This window comes from Acinonyx jubatus, chromosome B3 (assembly GCF_027475565.1).
Source record: "Acinonyx jubatus isolate Ajub_Pintada_27869175 chromosome B3, VMU_Ajub_asm_v1.0, whole genome shotgun sequence".
In the NCBI taxonomy this organism is placed as follows: domain Eukaryota; kingdom Metazoa; phylum Chordata; class Mammalia; order Carnivora; family Felidae; genus Acinonyx; species Acinonyx jubatus.
The window spans coordinates 139,812,872-139,836,190 of NC_069386.1; the positions used below are offsets into that span (position 1 = coordinate 139,812,872).

General features: G+C 47.3%; 1 protein-coding gene across 1 annotated transcript in view; it reads left to right on the plus strand.

Moving 5' to 3' along the window:
• The window catches only part of YY1 (YY1 transcription factor), a 28,926-nt gene extending 5,986 nt beyond the window's left edge, over positions 1–22,940 (plus strand). The window contains exons 2-5 of the mRNA XM_027066607.2: positions 10,600–10,762; positions 18,533–18,593; positions 20,277–20,435; positions 21,759–22,940. Coding sequence (XP_026922408.1) covers positions 10,600–10,762; positions 18,533–18,593; positions 20,277–20,435; positions 21,759–21,941 — 566 coding nt within the window. The 3' untranslated portion in view covers positions 21,942–22,940. The remainder of the gene's footprint in view (positions 1–10,599; positions 10,763–18,532; positions 18,594–20,276; positions 20,436–21,758) is intronic.
• Positions 22,941–23,319: the final 379 nt, after the last annotated feature.

Genomic DNA, 23,319 nt, shown 5'->3' on the forward strand with positions numbered 1-23,319 from the left:
TCTTAAGTTCATTCATTTATTTTGAGAGAGAGGGAGAGAGAGAGCATGCGCGCGCACGTTCCTGCCTGTGAGCAGGGGAGAGGGAGAGAGAATCCCAAGCAGGCTCTGTACTGTCAGCCCAGAGCCCGATGTGGGGCTGGAACTCACCAACTCTGAGATTATGACTTGAGCTTAACCAGCTGAGCCACCCAGCTTCCCCAATGAGTAAAAAAAATTTTAGAGGTATTTTTTTTTAATTTTTTTTCTTTTTTCTTTTTTTTTTTTTTTGGAGTGAGAGAGAGAGCGAGCCAGCAGGGAAGGGGCAGAGAGAGGGAGACACAGAATCCGAAGCAGGCTCCAGGCTCTGAGTTGTCAACACAAAACCCAATGCTGGGCCCCATCCCATGAACCACGAGATCGTGACCTGAGCCGGAGTTAGACTCTTAATCGACCGAGCTACCCAGGTGCCCCTGACTAAAATTCTTAATAACCATGAAATCACTTTGGTCTTACACAGTGGTCTCAGATACGATTAAACATGAAGACAATGTAAATAGTTGTGATGGGCTCTTTTTTTCTTGGGTAAATGATTTCCCTTGAATGTAAGAAGTGTGCAGTAGGGAAGGAGCCTGCTATAGGCATGCTGGAAGCACTTCTGTTGGAACCTGGACCACGTCTCTTGTGGTGGTGGTTCCTCCCCCCCACCCATTTTTTTTTTAATGTTTATTTATTTTTGAGAGAGAGAGAGAGACAGAGACCAAGTGCAAGTGGGAGAGGGGGAGAGAGAAAGGGAGATACAGAATCCCAAGCAGGCTCTGAGCTGTCAGTGCAGAGCCTGACGTGGGGTTCGAACCCACCAATGGTGAGATCATGACCTGAGCCGAAGTCGGATGCATAACTGACTGAGCCACCCAGGTGCCCCGGACCCTGTTTCTTCTAGGAGAGTCACAAACTACAGAATTTCTGGTACCTCACAGCCTTTTTGTGGTTCTCAACTCCATCCTCTCTTTTCCTTCTAGGTCTTCTAGCTCATAAGCACCCAAAAGCCTTGAGGGATGGGAGCCACAGCCACTTCTCCAAATTGACAGTTGGCCTTTCATTTCTTGTTTTGTTGGTAACTCACTTATAATTTGTGCTAATGCTGATGGCTCCTGTATTAATCTTAAGGACTATGTGCAGACTTCTGGATTTCACCTCTGGGGATCTAGGCACACATTATACCTTTCTGAATTTTCTAAGACTTAAATCAGATGGCTTCATTCACTCCCCTGCTTTAAAACCCTTCCAGCTCAACCGTGTGAATATATTTAATGCAACCAAACTGTAGACTTTAAAATGGTTACAGTGGGGTACCTGGGTGGCTCAGTCGTGAGTTTGTGAGTTCCAGCCCCATGTCGGGCTTTGTGCTGACAGCTCGGTGCCTGGAGCCTGCTTTGGATTCTGTGTCTCCCTCTCTCTCTGCCCCTCCCCCTCTCATGCTCTCTGTCTCTCTCTGTCTCAAAAATAAATGAACATTTAAAAAATGTTTAATGGTTTGGTAAGTATGTTTGTGTTTACACATACACGTGCACATGTCCTGCAGATTCTCATCACGCTGCTTAAAGTCCAAACTCCTTATCGTGAGGCCACACATGATCGGGCCCGTGCTTTCCTTTCCTGCTTCCTCTCCCTTTATGCTCCAGCCATACCAGCCTTCTTTCCGTTCCTCGAACTTGTTTGTTCCTTTGCTCTTCCCTCTACTTCCAGTGCGGGGACCCCACATGTTCCACATTCTTGTGTTGCATTGTTTTTCACATTTCAGCTCTGAGGCCTTCCTGGTCCTCCACTCTGACTCTCCTAATTCTGTTTGAGTCTCTTTGGAGCACTATCTGAAATTATCTTGCTTTTTTCTTTAACTTCTGTCTGCTTCCTCTAGGGAGTAAGTTTGGGCCTGTAACCCTGCAGCCTTAGTATAACACTGGGCGTATAGAAGGTTCTTGGTAAATAACTGAGTCAGTGCATGGAAGTTGCACAGTAAGGTAGAATCACGGCCTAGAGACCAGAATACCATCATCATCCATGACTGTATAGGTGGAAAAGAAGCATGAAGGGTGAGGCGAGGGCAGAGGAGTGTTCCCTTTTTAGGAAAGGCGTGGACTTCAGTCAATCCTACTTTCAAATCCTAGGCCTGCCGCTTAACTATGCTTCTTCCAGTACATGACTTGACATTTCTGAGGCTTATTTCTTAGGCCAAAGACACGGGGCTAATATCTTCAAGGTTTTGTTTGCCTCGAGGAGTATGGCAGTTGCAGCATGAAGCCAGGTATGCAGTAAATGACAGTATCCTGTCTTCTCTATTAGTGGGGAAGGAGTGGAAACAGCCTGTGAGTGATTTCTGCCTGTTGCTTAGCACTGGATCTCAAATAGCTAGCGCTCCCCCCTTTCCCCAGCAAAGGTTTGGGTGATAGCAGTGGTCAGTCGATAATGTTGTTTTTGTCGTAAGTCACGTCGAAGGGTCAGACCAGAGTTGACGACCTGCGATGAAAGGTGTGGAGGAACAAGATCTAGCCAACCTGGGTAAATAAGTAAGTAGGTAAATACACGTGTGCCTTGGTGAAAATAGAAAATCAGGATCCCAGGGGGAAAAAGGAAGCCTCAGGGCCAACCCTCATGAGCTCCCTGTGGGTCAAGGTGGAAAGGGAAACAGTGCTACTGCTGATCTAAGATGAGGAAAGCTTTTAGAGAAGTCCAGCCTTTCTTAGGACTGAATTCTAAAACACTGCTTGTACATGAAGAGGCCCACTGAGTGATGATGTGCAGCTTCCAAACCAGCTTGGTGTCCAGAATTTCACATGGTGTTTTAGGACAGGTGAAGACTTAAAATGTAAGCTAATTGAAGGCGATTCTGGATTTTCCACGGCCTTTCCGTGCATACTCCAGTTGAACAGAAGTTCACCATTCTTTAAAAAATCATCAAGCGTAGGACCTACTATTATTCCCCTTACACCCAGGAGGGTCGGGGACGTGGGATGGTGTTTGGGCTCCCTCCTTGCTGTGCTCCAGACATAGTGGCTGCCATTTAAAGCTTTCCCTGGCTTCAGCCTTAGAGATGGTCTACTTTTTTTTTCAGAAACGAGGAAAGCAAGTAAGGCTTAGTAACAGGAATGAAAGAGGTCTCTTGCAGGAAAGAGGCTTGGGCTTTGGAGAGCAGACTGGATGTAGATGGAGGGTGAGAGGTGGGCAGAGGGGAAACTTGTAGCTACCAGGTAGCTTTTCTTCGACATTGACATTGAATAACTTGTGAGAGAGCTGGTTTGGTTGGAGTGGGGAGGGCAGGTGAGTCTCCACGGGTTTTTTTGTTTTTGTTTTCTTCTAAAGAAAGGGCACATACTTGAGCAGGGAAGAGGGGCAGAGAGTGAATTTTTAAAAAATTTGTTAACGCTTATTCAGTTTTGAGAGACAGCATGAGTGGGGGAGGGACAGAGAGAGAGGGGAGACGCAGAATCCAAAGTGGGCTCCAGGCTCTGAGTTGTCCGTGCAGAGCTCCATGTGGGGCTCAAACCGATGAACCATGAGATCATGACTTGGGCGGAAGTCGGCCGCTTAACAGACTGAGCTACCTAGGCACCCCAGGAGAAGGGGAGGGAGGGGGGCAGAGAGAGAGACACAGACAGAGACAGACACTTACGAAGGCTTCACACTCAGCCCAGAGCCTGACTCAGGGCTTGAGCCCATGATCCTGGGATCATGATATGAGCAGAAATCAAGAGTCAGACACTCAACCAACCAAGCCACCCACCCAAGTGCCCAAGCTCCCCTTTTTACACCTCTTACCTGGACCTAGGACCTGTAGAGTGCTTCCAGCCTTTCCAAATATTTAGTTACTTAATCCTGTCCTTTTTTTTTTTTTTTTAATATATTTGAGTCTTTATTCAAAGTTTTGGGTGGTTTTTTTTTTAAGTACTATCTACTCCCCCACCATGGGACTCGAACTCACTGCCCCAAGATAAAGTCACGTGCTCCACTGACTGAGCTGCTAGCCAGGTTCCCAGTCCTACTACTTTGTAAATTATTTTGAGTCTCTTTGCTTTGCCTCTCAAACTAGGATGGGAGTGATGAGTGCTTTGGTGATGTAGAAGAAGACTGAGCAGTTGGGAGGTAGGGTTAGGACAGAGGCGCGTTTATACATATTTATATAAGTTCCCTCTTACCTGTGGGGGTGCATTCCAAGACCCCCAGCAGAGGCCTGAAACCACGCATGCCTGAAACTACTGATGAAGAGTAACTAATGATAGAACAGTTACAACTTTTGGCTGTGATAAAAGTTATGTGGATGTGGTTTCTGTCTTAAAATGTCTCACAGGGGGCGCCTGGGTGGCTCAGTGAGTTGAGCGTGCAACTCTTGATTTGGGCTCAGGTCATGATCCCAGGATTGTCGGGATTGAGCCCCACGTAGCGCTCTGTGCTGATGGTGTGAATCTTGCTTGAGGTTCTCTCCCTCTCCCTCTGCCCCTCCACCCCCTCTAAAATTAAAAAAAAAAAAAAGTCTGTAATTGTCTGTGGTGGTACTGTACTCGTCCTTTTTTTTTTTTTTAACTGTTTATTTATTTTTGAGGGGCAGAGAGAGAGGGAAACAGAATCCGATGCAGGCTGCAGTCTCTGAGCCGTCAGCACAGAGCCCGATGCAGGACTTGAACTCACAAACTGCGAGATCATGACCTGAGCCGAAGTCAGACGCTTAACTGACTGAGCCACCCAGGCGCCCCTCGCCCTTCTTACAATGGTGTGAGATGATGAAAGGCGTGTCTGAGGAGCAGATGAGGAGAGGGACCCGGGGCATGAGCCACAGTGTGAGGCTACCGTTGGCCCTTTGACCAAACCTCGGGAAGATCATCTGCTTCCAAACCATTTGAATACAAAGTGTGTGCCCCATTTACGGGTGGAATTGGCTAGATTTTGGTTTTTTTTCCCTTCCATCTTAGGTCAGTTTACTTTATTCTGTCGGTTGTAGGTCATATGCGGGTGGCGACCGTTCATGGGTGCTGGAGTAACCTGATCCCAGTTTCGACTGGAAGTTCTCATTACGCCTCTTCCTACCACACTACCCCACTTTGAAGCAGTGACCTGTGTTCTCGGCTTTTTCCAAATAGGAACTGTGAAATTTGGCTTTAATTTGCTTTTTTTATCCAGTTGTGTTCTGGTTCTCAGGATCCTAAATTTAAGTCAAACCCGTTATAGAGACTCACTGCGGTGAGACTTCGCTTGCCTCCCTGAAACCGTGCAGAGAGAATTAGCTAAGTCCCGCCTTCAGGGAACACTCCAGAGGGGCATCTATATGTGCAGCAATTTGTAGAGGAGATTTAGATATTTTTGCTTCGTGAGTCTGCTTGGCCCAGGTGTGTATTTGATATTACACACCAGCCAGTAGGCGTCCGTAACATACTTGACATTCAGAGCAGATCAGTTAATACTTTCCCCCTCCACAGGGCAAACCTGTTTCAGTAGTAATTATGAAATGAAACATTAAAATAATGGCCAGTGCAGAGAGTGAATTTTTTCTTTGTTTGAATACATAACAGCAAAACATTTTTTAATAAAACTGTACAAAAAGAAATAATACATTTCACTAATGTATTTTTTTGAACTAAGGAGCAAACACATATGTACTTATTGTCTGTAAATGTATTATATCATAAATTTATATTTGGCAAAAACTCCCCAAAGCTTTCTTTTGCAAAAATGAGATTAAATGACCAGAAAATAGCAGACATTGACATTCTTTGATCTGTTGCATTAGTGTGTGTCCAGTTCTTGGAGAAAATGAGGCAAACGTTGTCTTTGATTTCTCTGACCATAAAACCTAGCGTCTTTTGTCATTTCTGTAGCAGCTTTTTTTTTTTAGTGTGATTTTTTTTCTATATAAATAGCTTATTTCCTGACATTTTGTTGTTTAATCCTTAATGGCCCTTTTGATGATTTCTGTGTGCTGGTGGTCTTCAAGGAGTTCAGCAAGTTAACTTTCGTGTAATGCTCTTTATTAAGGAATAAGTAACAAACGTAATAACGTGAAGTTTAAATACATATTATGAAAGCATACAGCAATTATTTAGAAAGACCCAACAAAAGATCTTACGAGGCAAGAATATTGTCACTGACACTGTTGAGAACTGCAGGTGTAGAGTGGTCATCAAAAGCAGATTGTCTTTAATCCGTGTGATTGTGGTCTGCAACACGTGCAGACCACGTGGTTATTGTCTGTATTCGGGACAGACTGCCTTGACTGTGTGTCACTTTCACTTGGTAAGTGACTGAGTACAATTCTCGCGAAACAAAGCTAGTTTTCTTCCTGCATCTGGGCAGAATTCCTTAGGTCTCCTTTGCAAAAACGTCTTCCTCATTCACTGAACGTTGAAATCACTCAGCTGTTCATTCTGAGCCATCTCCTCTCTCTGTTTTCTCCAATAGATGATATTATAATAGATTTCTCTGGCTTTAAACTCTGTCCACATGCCAATACTGTCCATGTAGTTCTCGTAGCTTTGATTTCTTTTATCCTCACATCTGCATATCCTAGTATCTCCTTGAAGTCTGTCCACTAGGTGTCTCACAGATACATCAGATTAAAGCAGAATTCCAGGTCCTCTGTACACGTCTTTCCCCCATCTTTCTCTAACTTGGCTGATGGGATCCTCCCAGAAATGCAAGCAAGAGACTTAGAAGGCCTGCTTAACATCCTTAACGACCCCCACCCACCCATCTGATTCATAACCCAGGCATGTGTAGTCCTTCTCCAAAATAAAACTTGAACGGGTGGCTTGTGCAGTTAAGCATCAGACCTCAGCTTAGGTCATGATCTCACCTTCATGGGTTCGAGCCCCACATAGGTGGCATATGTGCACACCGTTCACAGCATTATTCACAGCAGCCAAAAGGTGGAACCAACTCCTGTGTCCATCAGTAGATGGATGGATAAACAAAATGTGTGTACGCACGGGAATATTATTCGGCCATGATAAAGAATGGGATTTTTTTGTATATGCTGTAATACAGATGGACTTTGAAAACATTGTGCTTAGTGAAAACCCCAGATGTGGAAGGACAAATACTGTTTGATTCCATTTATAGAAGATACCTGGGGGGGCGCCTGGGTGCCTCAGTCAGTTGAGTGTCCAACCCTCGATTTCGGCTCAGGTTCACGATCCCAGGGTTGTGGGATCAAGCCCTGCATCCCGCTCTGCGCTGAGTGTGGAGCCTGCTGAAGATTCTCATTCTCTCCCCCCCACTCCTTCCCTCTCCCCCTCTTCTTCCTCCCCTCCCCGCTCACTCTTGCTCTCTCTCGTGCTCTCTAGAATAAAATAAAAATACAAACTTCAAAAAAAGGGACCTGGGATAGGCAAATTTGTAGAAACAGGAAGTAGAATAGAGGTTACCAGGGGAAGGGGGCAGTTACTGTTAATGGGCACCAAGTTTCTGTCGGGGATGATGAAATGGCAGGTATACATAGTAGTGATCTATAATGTAAATATATGCATGTATATTGAGTGTGAATATACCTACTGCCACTGATTGCACATTTATGGTGGATAAATTGGTTACAGTGGTTAAAATGGTTACATTTACAAATGACTAAAATGATCAACATTATATTAGTGTCTATTTAATGAAAAAGTTTTTTAAAAAAATAAAAAGGAAACCATGAAAATGGGAGTGGGGGAGGCTGGCAGGCTGGGTTTGGCTCACTGGCTGTACTTGGGGATTGTAAAACTTGTCAGTCTCTACTTAACACTCATTTCACGCATGTTTTGATTGTAGTTCTTAGTGATGTCAGTGACTGTTTTCTGGGCCCTTTGATGTTCTTCAGTGTTCAAGCTGAGAACCAAGTCTGGAGCCTGAGGAAGCATTTCCTCATTTGACTTGTTTGCGTCCCCCCACAATTCAGACGTTCAAGTCCCCCAGTGTGATCTTATTTGGAGGTGAGGCCTTTGGGGAGGTAATTAGGTTATGAGCTGGAGGCCTCACGATGGGATTGGTGCCCTTGAAAGAAGGGCCACGAAAGAGATGATGGCCATCTCTGCCACGTGACAGCAAGAAGGCTGTTTGCCAGCCGGCAAGAGCGCCCTCACCAGGAACTGAATTGGCTGACGCCTCGATCTGCAGAACTGTGAGCAATAAACACCTGTTTAAGCCTCGCAGTCTGTGGTAGTTGTGCTGTAGCGGCCGCAACCAGGACGGCTCTCTCACTAGAATAGAAGTTCCGTGAGGGCAGAGGCTTTGGTTTCCGGGGCCTTAGAACGGTGCCAGGGGCATAGGGAGGCCTCAGTTGATGTGTGTTGAACTGTGCAAGGAATAATTCAGCCTGTGACGCTTTAATCCAGGAGCCGAGCTGGCCGGCCACCTTCTGCCCTAGCCTCTCCCGATCAGTGGCTTTCTCAGAGCAGCGGTGATCGTCAGCCTTGCTAGCATCCTTGTAACAGGAGCACAGAACATCCATAAGAAACATAGCTCCCCTGCCCTTCAGAGCATTTCTGTAGCACCCGAAAGTTGATGGAGAAGTTGTGCCTCCATTGGAAGATTGGAAGGTGAAGGAGCGAGGACAGTGCTGGGAAGAAGTTAAAGAATCCGGTTGCGGTGCAGAGTCCTACCTAGCTTTCGAGCTTAGGATCATTAACCACATCGCCTGGCCTTCCTGAAGGCATGCAGCTATTTTTGCCCTAGGCTGCTTTGTCTGTAAAGAGGTGACCTGGGATATGTTGTCGAGATCATTCTCGGTCCGAACAACAGGCGGCTGGGCCTAACAGTGAAGTACACACGCATCTGAGAGTTAGGCTTCCTGGGTTCACACCTGCCCCTTACCGGACTAGTTATCCCTGAGCCGGCTGCTTAGCGTCTCGGTGCCTCAGCCTTTTCTCCTGGAACGTGAACGAGCTCATTTGTCCACTTCCAGGGCGATAGTGCTGTAATTAAAACAGTGGCTCCACGTCAACATTCAGTGACATGTTGGCTGCTATTACTATTTTCTGATTCCTTGCAGTGATGAATAACATTTTCTAAGACGAAGCGTGGTGGGAGAAGAGAGACACTTAAAGTTTAAAAGTGTCCTGTTCTGTGCTTTTCATCGCCAGGAGTGACTGAACATGATAATGACCAAAGGAATCGGGTAAAGCTACCCTCTGTCTGCATCTTGCCCACATACCCTGATGTCAGCCGTGTGTTTAAGCAGCTGAACATAGTTGTTCAGCAGTAACAGCAGCTGTAGGGTTTGGTTTGATTTGGTGTTTGGTCTTGTTTTTTAGCTGGTGGAAAGGTAAGAATTGAATAGGCCTGTTTTCACTTTGGAGAGTCCTTTGGTTACAGCTGTTTGTGAAGCATTTTGATGAAGAAGCAGAAATTTTCAGTTAGCAGGCATCTGGGGGCGCCTGGGTGGCTCAGTCGCTTAAGCGTCTGACTTCGGCTCAGGTCACGATCTCGTGGTTCGTGAGTTTGAGCCCCGCATGGAGCTCTGCGCTGACAGCTCAGAGCCTGGAGCCTGCTTTGGATTCTGTGTCTCCCTCTCTCTCTGTCCCTCCCCCGCTCACGCTCAGCATGTCTCTCTCAAAACTAAGTAAACATTAAAAAAAAAAAGTTATACCTCAAGGGTTCACACCACAGGTGGAAATACATCAACTGTATTTTGTGCATCAGTTGATCTTTATGGCATACAGGGCATCGTTACAGCAGAGAACAGAATTGGAAGGATGAATTAAGAAATTGATGGTCGTTGAGGTTTGAGATGAGGGTAGGAGCTACCTTGATGGCCATGGGGCAAGGGGAGAAGACCTTTCAAGAATCAGTAGGATTTGCTATCTGGGATGTAGGATATTAACGACGGGGGTCAGTATTCCTTATTTTTTTAACCTGTTGGACTTGTGACGATAAGCCCTATGAGTAGAGATGTGCATTCTTGGAACGTGTATTTATCGGGAGCCAATTATGCGCAGACTGAACAAGGCCCTGGGATCAGAACTGACAAGCATCCCCGTCCTCGTGGTCTAGCGGGAGAAGCTGACAAAAAGCATAGTGCTGTCATTCTGAACTTGCACGAGCACAGGCCACAGGGTTGGGGTGAAGGGCTGGGAGTCCTTAGAGGAGCTGAAAGGCCATAGAGGAGCTGAAAGGCCATCAAAGCCGGAGCAAAGAGTACGGGGATAGCAGCGGGAACTGGTGGGGCTGGAGTGGGAGGCGGGAGGCCAGCTTCAGGGCGAAGACTGGGGCAGGAGCTTCCAGTCCGCGAGGCCGCTTCAGGGGTGCGTGTAGGGGAGACAGAGAGCAGAAGTCCGAGAGGTGGAGGGAGGAGAAGCCAGTTCCAGAAGTGGGAGCAGCCCCAGGCAAGTGGAGGCGGAGTCAGGAATGGAGACTATCCCAGACCAGCTAAGACGGCCACACTAGCACAGAGGTTTGGCATCGCAGATTTTGGTGACCTTCAAGCAGAAACGGGATTTCAAGAGATGGAGGAGGAAGCCTGGGTGGCTAAGACACGAGGCTTAGCGCTGTAAATCAGCCGCGTCAGAAGCTGCTCGCGAAAGCCCTTTTTGTAGTTCTTTAACGTATTTGCCCACGCATACATTTTTGCTCCACTAAAAATAATCTTCTGGCGTGTTTCAGATGAAAAAAAAGATATTGACCATGAGACAGTGGTTGAAGAGCAGATCATTGGAGAGAACTCCCCTCCTGATTACTCAGAGTATATGACAGGAAAGAAGCTTCCTCCTGGAGGGATACCCGGCATTGACCTCTCAGACCCCAAACAACTGGCGGAATTTGCTAGGTAAGACGGAAGAACTTGCCTTGCTTTTTAATGGTACAAAGTGCTTGAGTGTCGGCAGCTGTGGTTTTGGTGCCTAAGTTACAAGGGCGGTTTGTATTCTTGCTCTAGGGAAATGTCTGAAAACAAAAGCAGTTAGTTTTATTTTGAGTAGGAACTATGCTATTAGTGTGAGTGGCACCATTTTAGATCCTTGCAGGCAGTGAGATGCAGCGAATACTTGTTAATTTCATAATTGATACTGCCTGTGAAAAAATTGCACATAATTTGTTTGGAAGCCGCTGTCTTAACACAACTCCCTCCCCCTACCCCGCCCGGCATACATTGTAAGTTTGAGGGTATCGTGCCGGACCCAGCTGCAGGGGCCCTGGGCTGCTTCTAGACCTGCGCAGCTGGCCACTGGGAAGGCACGTCCGTTCGTACTGCAGCACGCCATCAGTTAAGCTCCCAGTGTTTTGTTAATTAAAGCTGGCATGACAGGATGAGATCAAGCATTTTCAGGGCCAGGACCCCCCGTGACTGTCCAAGGTGAGCAGTCAGGACGATCTGAACCCACTGCAGGTTTGTCTTGTCTGAGACGGGCTGGGTTCCCACAGAAGCCTCTGCCACTTTTCATGTTGTTTATTTTCCAGTGCCGTTTGGCATCGTTATGAGGATGTGAGAACACACTCAAAGACAAACTTGTAAATAAAGTGAAAAGAACTCATAAACTCTGGAGCAGAAGGACTACTTCTTTTCCCAACCTGAGGGTGAATGAAGCCTGGAATAGCCAGGAAATTTAGTTAGGCAGGGGCAGGAACAGGAAGAGAGAAATCTTTGTGATCCCACACCATCTAGGAACAGAACGGTGCCCTCTCTTTTCTTTCTCCTGAGAGCAGAGGGGAGTAGATAAGAGCTGGAGGCCCTGGAATGTCCTCGTTTCTCCCAGCCCTGCCGAAAACAAGGTGGGTAACCTCCTGCCATTTGGGGCCTCAGTTTCACCACGTGTCAGATGTGTTGTCAAAAAGGGGTTTGTGCCCTTTTGTCCTATCCTGTGAAACTGCAGTCATGGAGAATTATACACATTAGCTTATTTCTGACTGATCACGGCTTACCCAAAAAAGTTCAGGCTTCTGTCCTCTCATTGAGGACACTTTGTCCCGGCTTTTGTTGCCTTCATATTTTAAATACTGGTATGTTACTCAAATATTAACTCCATACTTTCCCCCAAAAAAGCAAATAAAAATGGAGTCTGTAGATACATAGTCAGCAATGAGATTAGAGTATTTGGACAGATTTGAGTCAGATTTCTTGCCAGTGTTTAGTATTGTCAACGTATTTTTAAAGTTAGTCACATCTCATTACTGCACTTGGACTTCAGTGAGGATAGGGGCTGCTCTCTCAGGGGTAGAGACACGGAGCATAGGAATCATGGAAAGCTTGTAGAAGGAGTGGCATGCGATCTGAGCCTTGTAGACGCTCAGATTTGGTGGGCAGACGGGATTTCCTCGGGACTGATGGCTAGTGTGGCATGTGCACAGTGGAAGGTGCGTAGTCAGCCCTCATCCACTATGTGTTCAGAAAAATAGGTTTGGCTGGGAATTCAGATGCTCACAGGGAGACAGTTGGAGTTGAAGAGATCGTTGAGCTCTGTGAGTACTGGGCCAACGTATGTGGACATTTTCAGCATGAAGCGGGCGGGGCCAAAGGTGTGTGAACAGTACAGAAGGGGCTCTGTGATCAGAGGTAGACTTGGAGAGGATTCCATTTCAGCCGTCTCCAGGCTGGCTTGGTGCAGGTGCAGCCAGCAAGAGGGAGAGGTCACGGAGGCCCGAGCCAGGACTGTGGCGGCCAGACTATGAAAGAATCGATGTGATCAATGTGGCAGGGGATGGTGGAAAAATTGAGAGCCAGTCCGGCTGTGTGTCTCAGCGAGAAAGGAATCAAAATGGATGTTCAAAGCTTTGCACCTTAGGTGACAGGAGATTGGGAGAGGGTGCCGGTCTGGGGTTCCGGGTCGGCAGTGTTTGGTTTTAGATGCTAATGTATCATCCCTGTTGGACTCGAGGTGGTTTCAGGAAGTAAGTTAGGGCTAGACTGCTCTGATGCGGGGGGGGGGGGGGGGGGGTGAAGCCGGAAGGTGCCTCGGACGGATGTGCCGTGAGAGGGTGGTTGCTGAGAGGAAAGACCGCAGCACAAAGGCTTGGGAAAACCCTGTGCCCGGAGGGTAAGGGAACCAGTGACAGCCGAGAGGGCCCGTTCATGCAGATAGGGGGTGGATTGGGAGAGTAAGGACAGCATCACAGAAGCCTCTGGGCTGGTCAGAAGGTCCGAGAGAGGGACAAATAACATTTCTCTAAGTTCGACGTCACGAAGTATTTCAGTGGAGGAGCAGAGGGTAGAGGCAGGGTTTTACGGAGAGAAGGAACCTGGGGCTGTTGAGCAGAACAGTGACCCTCGGCCTTGTTCCCTCTCGCTGACGAATTGGGGTAGCTGATCTGAAAGCTCGGCCCTATACTCAGGAGGCCCGTGTCACTGTTGTGGAGTAGACGTTTCTGCTTGTTTTCATGTGGCCTTGCCCGGGCATCAGGGCTGTCTTCAACCCCACGAAATTGGAATGAGACTGTTCTTCACCAGCAATAATTAGAAGACAATGGAGGCACGTTTTGCGATTTGTGAGGAAAAGTTACTACAGACCTGGAATCCTTGATCCAGCCGAGCTGCCAGTCAAATACCAGGCAAAATAGTGGCGATTTTAGACACGGAAGGATTTGTTTGATGTTGCACGCACCCTTTCTGAGGGGGTCACCTGCAGATCTACCCCAGCACATCCAAAGAAGCCTTCCTAAAGAATCTGGTGAACAGACAGTCAAGAAGGCAGCTGTGAGGCAGGCTGGAAACACGTTCAACTCAGAATAGAAAGTTGGGTGAGTTGTAAGAGTTTCTTCAGGAAAAGTTGAGTTCATTCCGCAGTGGGAATGGAGAATGGGTAGGAGGGGAAGCCAGGAGATGTTAGTGGTACGGGAAAGAGTTTTCTAAAAAAGGAAGATAATCAGAAGCCCCCTGAAGAGAGAGGCAGTGCTAAGAAAGCCATGGCCTAAAAATGGGCATAAATTTGATAAAGTGCAGAGAACGTGTTTGCCCCGACTCTGCAAGTCTCTCCGCGTCCTAAAGCCCCGTGTTGGGCCCCTCGAGCAGGAAATGCGGTCCTAGTGCACAGGTACGTTCTGCAGTAGGCAGTGTGTGTACGTAATCTGAATATAGTGTGTTTCTCTGCTAATGAGCCTGTTAAAGATTTCATTCTGTGTGCGGAATAGAATGAGATCTTGCTCTTCCTGACGGTGTATACAAAGTGGGGGTATACGGTTGGGCGCACGCTCATCCCTGTTGTCCATAGTGTCGTGGAACAGGTCATGTCAAGCCTACCCAGTCTCTAATTGGACGGTGGCGGTGGTGAGAGATGCTGGAGCCTGGAATGCCCTATTTTGTTAGGTCTTTGCGTTTTGAGAATGGGTGTGACCAGCTGCTGAATAGGGTTCTTCAGGGGCCCTGGCACTGGGGACAGGGGCTCTGAAAGCCAAAGACAGAAAGGCACCAAGTTTCCAACTGTCGGTGGCCAGACCCCATCGTCTTCATTTGTAAAGACCCACAGAACTTGCTCTGCTGGCCTCCCGTCTCTATCCACCTCCACTCTGTGACTCAGCTGTTGGCTTGAGGCGGCGTGTTCGCTGCTTTTCCCTCTCCTGCGTGCGCCCCGGACCTGAAAACTGAGCGAGGAATGGTTCGGGTGCCCTGCCACACCGAGCCTAGAAAACCGGTCAGTGGTAAATCGGTTACACGCGTGGGAGCAAGTATAAGAAATCGGGGCTTTAATTTGAAACTCCTGGTATTGGGGCGGTGCCTTCGTTCTTTTTGATACTTGAAAAAGTGGTCGGTGGGTGGCACCAGGCGAGTTCCACTTCCTGGTGAAATCAGACAAGCTGTGTGCCCTTTTCATCAACTAAAGTTAGCCCTTGGGAAACCCGTAGTCTAGAAAGAGCAGAATTAAGAGCGGTTAGGTCAGTCCCAGGTTGGTCATTTTTGTCGTTGTCCACTCCCACCCCGAGACTCCTTCATGGGGTCAGCGTAGAGAGGAGATGTGCTAGTGGGGCCGAGAGGACCATCGTGGGAATATGTACCGTCTGCTTCGCTCATCTGTCTGGGGCAGCGGTATTCTCTGCACCGGGAAGGGAGGGGAGCTGCGGCTGTGGGTAGAGCCATGCCCGGGGACCTTCCGACCCAGCCCCACCAGCACGGTCACCGTCACCGTCACCGTCACTCACGGTCACGGTGGGGGTTCTGGTCTGGAGGCGACGAAGCTTGTTTGGCAGCAAACGGGCTGATTTTCATTCACGAATCGGCTCCTTCAAAAACGCTGCATCTTGGCTTCTGGGGCAACTTAGAACTTTGGCGGTTTCCCCCTGCTGAAAATTGTGCCAGGAAACTCCTGCGGGTTTTGGCCCCGGAGTCCAGGCTTTACCGTGTTGTTCCCTCCACGTGTGCGGAGTGAGCTGGTGGGAAGCCGGCGGCCAGGCCACCGGGAGCCCGGGCCCCGTTTTTATAACAGAGCAAGAAGCTTCTCTTGTTGGCTGCCTGGCTCCTGCTTGTAATTCGCAATACATTGAAGGCGCCTTTCTGTTTGTGCCATTCTTCTCCAGTCTCTCAGCCCTTCAGTTGAAAACGGGGGCTTAGAGCACCAGAGCCTTCTGGGTTGTTGAGTCTGACTGGCTTTTTTTTTTTTTTTTTTTAAAGGAACGAACTCATTTTTAGCTAGGCCCACTTAGCACACAGCCGGGGATAATAATAGCTGCCATTCCCCCAAGAGCTTCGTGTACATCATCCCTTTCAGTCTTGGCAGCTCTAAAGCAGGTAGCATTCTGCCTTTTTACAGAGTAAGAAACTGAGGCTGAGAAGTTCAGTGATTTGCTCAAGGTCACGCGGCCATAGGAGTTCCCGCCAGGTCTGCCCCCGTTCTGGCTCCGCCACAGCACATAGCCACCGTCCCTGGTGTCCTTTGCAAAGGATCCCAGTCAAGGAGAAACTCCAGTCCTGGTTATTCTGAGCAGTTGGGACGGGCTGAGGAGATGCTCTGAGTAGCAGCATAGGATTTTAGTCTTTTTAAAATTTGTTCTTTTTTAGGATTTCAGCCACTTTATTTTGTAGGTTTATATATCAGTTGGTGCCACGAAGATTTTAATTTTAGTCTTTATTCGCACACACACGCACAAATACTCTTCAATCTAGGTTTTGGAAAATGACCTTTTCAGTGTTTGCCTTCAAGTAAAATATAAAAGTTACCAACATTACTGCCTCATTTGCCACTCTGTAGTGAAGAAGGAGGATTTGCCAAGGAACTTAAGAGTGGCCGCAGTTAAGCCTTCCACTTCCTTCTTGAGTCCAAGGGTGTTTGTCCAAGTACATTTTAAACTTTCATTCTGAAATCAGTGATACTGCTAAATGCTGGCACACATTTTGCAAATGACATTTTAAGAAGAATACCATTTTGATAATGGTAATAATGACATTTAAGAAATCGAGAGTTTGGTAAATGGTACAGGGTACTATGCTCTTTAATTTAGTGTATATTTGAAAATTTCCATGATCAACATTTTTTGAAAATGAAGTTCCTAGGAATAAATTTAAGAAACTGTATGGAAGGTAGCGTGGGCACACCTGTCCTACTGATGCAGGCACCTCACTGACATTGACCCCAGATGGGTGGGACAGGAAGTGGTTGTCTGCGACTTAATCTGTCAGAGTCAGTTTATTAACGTAATTTGCATAGAGTGAAATCCACCCTCTCTTACGTGAGTGCCACCTGAGAGAATTTGGACAGGCACAGTCATGTAGCCACTTCCGCAGTTGAAACAAAGAGCATCTCAGTGCAGTCGTCAAAGGATGAACATTATAAAGACTGAAGCTTGGTTCTTAATAGACCCTTTTTTATTTTTAATAAAATACTACTGACTGGAGTAGAACCCTTTTATGTGAATCACTGTTGTCTTCCGAACTCTGCTGTTACCTCCAGGTGGCGCAGTGGCACCAAATTTCTGTTCTCCTTAGTTCTGCGAGCTCGTTCTTGAGCTCCAGGATTTAGTGGTGTTTAAGATAACCGGATAGTTCAGAGCCCTGTATACAAACAGGCACTTAGAAAGTATCTGCTAACTGATGGGGTGATCTTCCAAGTCCAAGAAAGAACGTGTTTTCTACAGGGTTGGAATGGGGGCGGGTACCAAGATGAAAATGCTCTGCTAGAATTTAAAGTGGGAAGGGTATGTGGCTTTGAACAAACTCCTTAGAAGTAAATTACACATCACTTCTCGGGCCTTTTGGCTGAGATCAAGTGAAGTGTAGAAATAAGTCACAGCCACCAGGTAAATTGTTTCAATGATGCTCGCCCAGGGATGGAGAGTTTTAACTAGGTGACTACGTGAGTTCAGGTTTTATCAAGTGGAAGCTTCAGGTCGCCCTTTTCCCAGACCGAGGGTGAAGAAGGGTATTGTTAGGGCCTTGGCTAACTTAAAGAAGACCACAGAGATCTTTTGTACCGAAAGAGCGCTGGTAAGTTAGCTCTTCTTGGGAAGGCCTCACTGACTTTGTTGCTTACCTGTTAACTGTGTGTCCTCACCTAGGAGCGTGAGGTGACAGACGTAGGGACAGGAGAGAACGTCTGTTTCAGACATGTAAATCTGTTTTTCTAGTTTTTCTAGGAACTCTTAATCTCTCACCCCTCTACCACACACAGATCTGTAGGGAGTATTTGGAGAGAGAGTTTTGACAAAAGACCAGAGGTTGGTTCAGTGGAAATAGCAGGTAGGTAAGCTATCAAATCAGCAAGCTCTCTGGGTAGTGACTCCGCACAGGGCTCTCCCCGCTGCCCACGTACGTGATCAGGCCTCTTGTTTTACCCGGTCCCGGAGCAGGGCCAGAAATCGCGGTCACTTAAAAAAAAAAAAAAAAAAAAAAACGCACTTATTTTTTGAAAAATGGTCATCTCCCCCCCACCGCCACCAAAAGTAGTATGATAAAAATTAAACAGTGGGAAAGGGAAAGGGAAAGGGTATGGGGTGTTCCCGCCTGGCCACCAGGGGCTCCTCCGTCAAGCCTCGGGACCAACAGTTTGTTACTGTGTCTCTTTCCAGAGATAATGTAAGTAATTCTGTTTACAAGAACTGTTCTGTACCTTTTAAAAAAGTATTTTAAAGATAAGGCCCGTCAGTATGAAATGAACCCTCCCTCCCTTTTTTTGTAGCGGTATGGGAGGGATGTATGTCCCAAGACCCTCCCATACCTGCCGCTTCCTTTTCACAAGGCAGCTTTACCATCACAGCTGCTGCTCCTGGACACCATGCTTTGCTCCCGCCAGGAGATTCCTCTGTGGTCTGGGCCGGTGGTCTCTTGTGTTATTTAAAGAGCTTGAAGGAAAGAGCAGGTACTGGAAGCACCCTGACCTCAGGGCCGGTCCATTCCGAGCTGCCCCCGCTCACTCGCTGGGAGACCCTGGCAGCGGCCCCACCTCCGTGAGCGCCAGCTTCCGCATCTGTGAAATGGGAAGGTGCTTCCCGGTCACGGGTGCTCGCTGCGGTGGTCGCATCCCTTCCCTCCTGGACGCGTGTTGTGATCTTAGTGGTTTGTATCTATAAGGAAAACATTTCAGGGGCTATATGATTTATGCCAGATGAGTCTACCCACTCCTACAAATCTCTTTCTTTCTCTTCTTTTTTTTTTCTTTTTTTTTTTTTCTTTTTTGGTAAGAATGAAGCCAAGAAAAATTAAAGAAGATGATGCTCCAAGAACAATAGCTTGCCCTCATAAAGTAAGTAATGCTAGGGGGAAGGTCTTCGTTAAACTGCCAGCAAAGATTTAGAGAGCTCCTGAGAAATCTGCACTTTAATTTCCATCTGATAATTAAGCGAGGAACTACAATCTTTGGTTTCTAAATTCAGGAGGCTCTATTTGTGATGTAAGTTTTGTTGTTCAGTAAAGGCCACTTAAATTTAAATGGTATTAAATGGGGTTACTGTAGGGTGCCAATGTTTTTACTCTTATTATATATTGAATATGCAGTGTTAGGATTTTATTTCTCCTTACTGGATCATTAACAAGTCAGTCTTAAGACTTTGGATTGTGTCTCACCCGCGGACCTTTATGGGACTGTAAACTCATTGTGGAAATTTGGAAATTATTTTGGATGTCACTAAAGCAAACCTAATAAACTTCATATCCTGCACAATTTTCTTAATTTACCCTGTCAATTGTGTGTTACTCGAGGGGTGCTTAATTGTTTTCAAATGTGGTTAGCCTTCCAAACAGAAGGCCGGTCTAAAAAGTCCTTGGAGGTGTTGGCTGGGTGTGTTTCACACCTAATTGGATGGATGGAAAACTAAACAGAGAAAGAAGTACCACCTAGGCGAAGAGAAAGAAGAGAGAAATGTTTAATGGAATAAAGAATTTTTTTTAAAGATGAACAGTTGGAGGAAGAGAAGTCTCAATTGGTCCTTGTGTTGACCTCCCGGCTTCTTTGCGTCCTTTTTTTAACGCTCTCACCGTGGAGATCCTGAAATGGGAAACTATTTCCTTTGGGGCCAAAAAGCAAATAAGCATTTGAAAACAGTTACGCCTTCCGAGCCTGTCGTCCCCTCTAACTTCTCTGTGTCCTTCTTTTCCAAATTACGTTTTTGAAAATCCCATCTTCTAAATGGAAACCCAGACTGAGGGTCAAAGTGGAAAAGCTGTGGCTCTCCCCTCCCGGGAGGACCCCGGTGTGCTGTCTGCCCACCCCACTCCTCCATCCCTGGACAGCAACTGCAGAAGAAACTGCCAGGGCCGCGAGGCCATGCTTCTCGGGAGCACCGCGTGCCCGCCTGCCTCCCCCCCCTGCCCTGGTGCCCGCGCGCCCGCTTCTCTTCTGGTGTCTCACCGAGTCAGTTTCTTCTGTAGTTGTCATTCCTTGGAGACGCTCTTCTTTCTCTGTCAAGAAAGGGGAAGAGGCAAAGAGAGAAGAGGGAACAGTAGGCGATGGAGGACAGCCCATTCTTGCAGCACAGAATAAGGGGCCCACCCAAGGTCGTGGTGGACAGCCGCCAGTTCACCTCCTTTGGTTTATCAGGGCTTGTGTTACTTCATCGGGGTGGGGATGGGGGTGGGGGTGGCCTATCAGGTGAGGCGGCTGCGGTGTGGCCGGAAGCCAGGGTGCTGGGTTCTATTCCCAGCTCGGCTCCTACTAGTGGTGTGACCTTGGGCAAGTCTACCTGAAGACATCTCTGAGCCTCAGTTTCCTCCTCTGTAAAACAAGGGTTTGCATTAAATGAGAAGGCCCTTTCCAGCTATCTGGTTTTTTGTCTTAAATGATATAACATTTCTGTTGTAATACTAAGTAAAATTTAAGGGGGGGCGTTGGGGGGTTACGTGGTTTCTTGTATCAGTGAAGGCTATTAAGCGGTTGGATCCTTTGTAACAGCTGCAGTGTGAACCACTAAGCTTCTCTCTCTGTTCGAAGGGCTGCACAAAGATGTTCAGGGATAACTCTGCCATGAGAAAACATCTGCACACCCACGGCCCCAGAGTCCACGTCTGTGCAGAATGTGGCAAAGCTTTTGTTGAGAGCTCAAAACTAAAACGACACCAACTGGTTCATACTGGAGAGAAGCCCTTTCAGGTAGAGCCAGTCCCTTCCCCTTCCATGCCGCCTGCAGGTGTAGGCAGGGCCGTGGGTTCGGGAGACGCAGCCCAGAGACCGAGCGCTCTGAGTGCTCTTCTGCGGGAGACGAAACTGGTGTCCCGAGGAAATACTGAGAAGGGCTGCCTGGCTCTCGACTTCCCCACAGGCCGGATCTCAGGTCCTGGAGGCGGGCTGTAGGGTGGGGGTGGGGGGGGGGGGGTTGAGGGGGCCTATTTCACCTGCAGAGAACAACAGGATTGCTCAAGTAAGCCTAAAACTGCATTGCTAGTGCGCTCACGGTGGTGTGCAAGCAGTTTGTTTTCTGTGGTTGATTTAAGCATGTTGAGTTCCTAATCGACCGGAAACTCATGGCACCTTACTGGACGAGAATAAGGATAGTTAACGTTTTGTCTTGTCTTTTAGAAACCCGTGACCAGTGAACGAACTAGCAATACAGCTCTAACGGGGTTCTTTTTTTTTTTTTTGTAACTTTTTTTAATGCTTATCGAGCACAAGTGGGGGGTGAGGTGGGGGGCAAAGAGAGGGAGACTCAGAGTCTGAAGCAGGCTCCAGGCTCTGAGCTATCAGCACAGAACCTGATGCGGGGCTCGAACTCCCAAACCATGAGATCACGACCTGAGCCAAAGTCAGATGCTCAACTGACCGGGCCACCCAAGCGCCCCTTATTTAACTTTTATTTACGTAATATCTGTACCCCATGTGGGGCTCAAACTCACGACCCCAAAACCAAGAGTCACATGCTTTTCTGACAGCCAGCCTGGCATCCCAACAAGGTGCTTTTTGACGCTTGACACCAGAACTCTTCCTAATCATTTGTTTATTTATTTAATGTTGGTTTAGATTAGAGAGACAGTGTGCTAGCGGGGGAGGGGCAGAGAGAGACGGAGACAGAATGCGAAGCAGGCTCCAGGCTCCGAGCGGTCATCACAGAGCCCGATGCTGGGCTCAAACTCACACAAGCCGTGAGATCATGACCTGAGCCGAAGTCAGACCCTTAGCCACCTGAGCCACCCGGGCTCCCCTCATTTGTATTTTATTATTTGAAACATTGACAGAAATACGAACACCTTAACATGATACCGAGGGAGATTCTTGGTTTTTCTCCTCCCTCGTACTGAAATAAGTCGTGAGGTGGGTTCAGGAGTTACCCTGTGACGGGACGGGCACGCTTCCCCAGAACAGGGAGGGAACGGTGTCTGGTGAGGGGAGCGGGCTGTTCTGTGGTGCAGCAGCCAGCTGCTCGCGCCCTCGGGGCCTGGTCAGAGTCTGAGCGGGTTCTCTCTGGTCTCTCCTGGACAGTGCACGTTCGAAGGCTGCGGGAAGCGCTTTTCACTGGACTTCAATTTGCGCACACACGTGCGCATCCATACCGGGGACAGGCCCTACGTGTGCCCCTTCGACGGCTGTAATAAGAAGTTTGCTCAGTCGACTAACCTGAAATCTCACATCTTAACACACGCTAAGGCCAAAAACAACCAGTGAGAAGAAGAACGGAGAAGACCCTTCTCGACCCCGGGGAGCATCTTCCAGGAGTGTGATGGGGAATAAAGACGCCTCTCCTTTGTATATTGTTTCTAGGAAAGAATTTTAAAAATGAATCCTACACACCTAAGGGACATGTTTTGATAAAGTAGTAAAAATTAAAAAAAAAAAACAAACTTTAATAAGATGACATGGCTACGATGCTCTGTCTTGCTCTGTAATCTCGTTTCAAAAACACGGTGTTTTTGTAAAGTGTGGTCCCAACAGGAGGACAATTCATGAACTTCGCATCAAAAGACGATTCTTTATACAACAGTGCTGAAAACGGGACTTCTTTTCACATTCTTATAAATACGAAGCTCACCTGTTGCTTACAATTTTTTTAATTTTGTATTTTCCAAGTGTGCATATTGTACACTTTTTGGGGATATGCTTAGTAATGCTACGTGTGATTTTTCTGGAGGTTGATAACTTTGCTTGCAGTAGATTTTCTTTAAAAGAATGGGCAGTTACATGCATACTTCAAAAGTATTTTCCTGTAAAAAAAAAAAAAAGTTCTATAGGTTTTGTTTGCTATCTTAATTTTGGTTGTATTCTTTGATGTTAACACATTTTGTATAATTGTATCGTATAGCTGTATTGAATCATGTAGTACCAAATATTAGATGTGATTTAATAGTGTTAATCAATTTAAACCCATTTTAGTCACTTTTTTTTTTCCCGAAAAATACTGCCAGATGCTGATGTTCAGTGTACTCTCTTTGCCTGTTCAGTTACAGAAAGTGGTGCTCAGTTGTAGAATGTATTGTACCTTTTACCACCTGATGTGTACAGCCCATGTAACGGAAAGGGCAACAATAAAACAGCAATCCTACAGAAAGAATACGGCAGAAAAAGCTCTGTAAGCACAGTCTTATTTCCTTTTGTTGTCCAGAATAATTCCAATTCTTGAGCCTCCCAGAAATTGGAAGCCAAATAAAGCAACTGAAGTTTCCTTTACTTTCGCGCTCAGCTACGGTGACTGGTGATTGAAGCAGCACATAGATGTTTTGGTCCTTCCTACGCGTGCTGAGCTCTGAGAGCGAGTAGGTGACAGGCATCCCGAGTTAAGGAACTACCTCAGAGGACCCCCAGCCGGACCCGTGGGAGATAGGATTTTGATTTTAGCTCCCCCAGCAAAAGCGTGGCTGAAACAGTTGTGCCCCGGCCTGTGTGCGCGCTCCAGGTAAGCTGGCGACCAGGCGGGGCGCGAGCAGAGGGGGCAGCGGGCGCCTCTGCGGCTCGGGAAGCGCTTCCGGTTCTTGGCTGTTGGCTTGAGAGCCTTGGCTCCCCCATCCGGTGGGGTCTTCGCACGCTGGCAGATGCAGCAGTTGAGTGC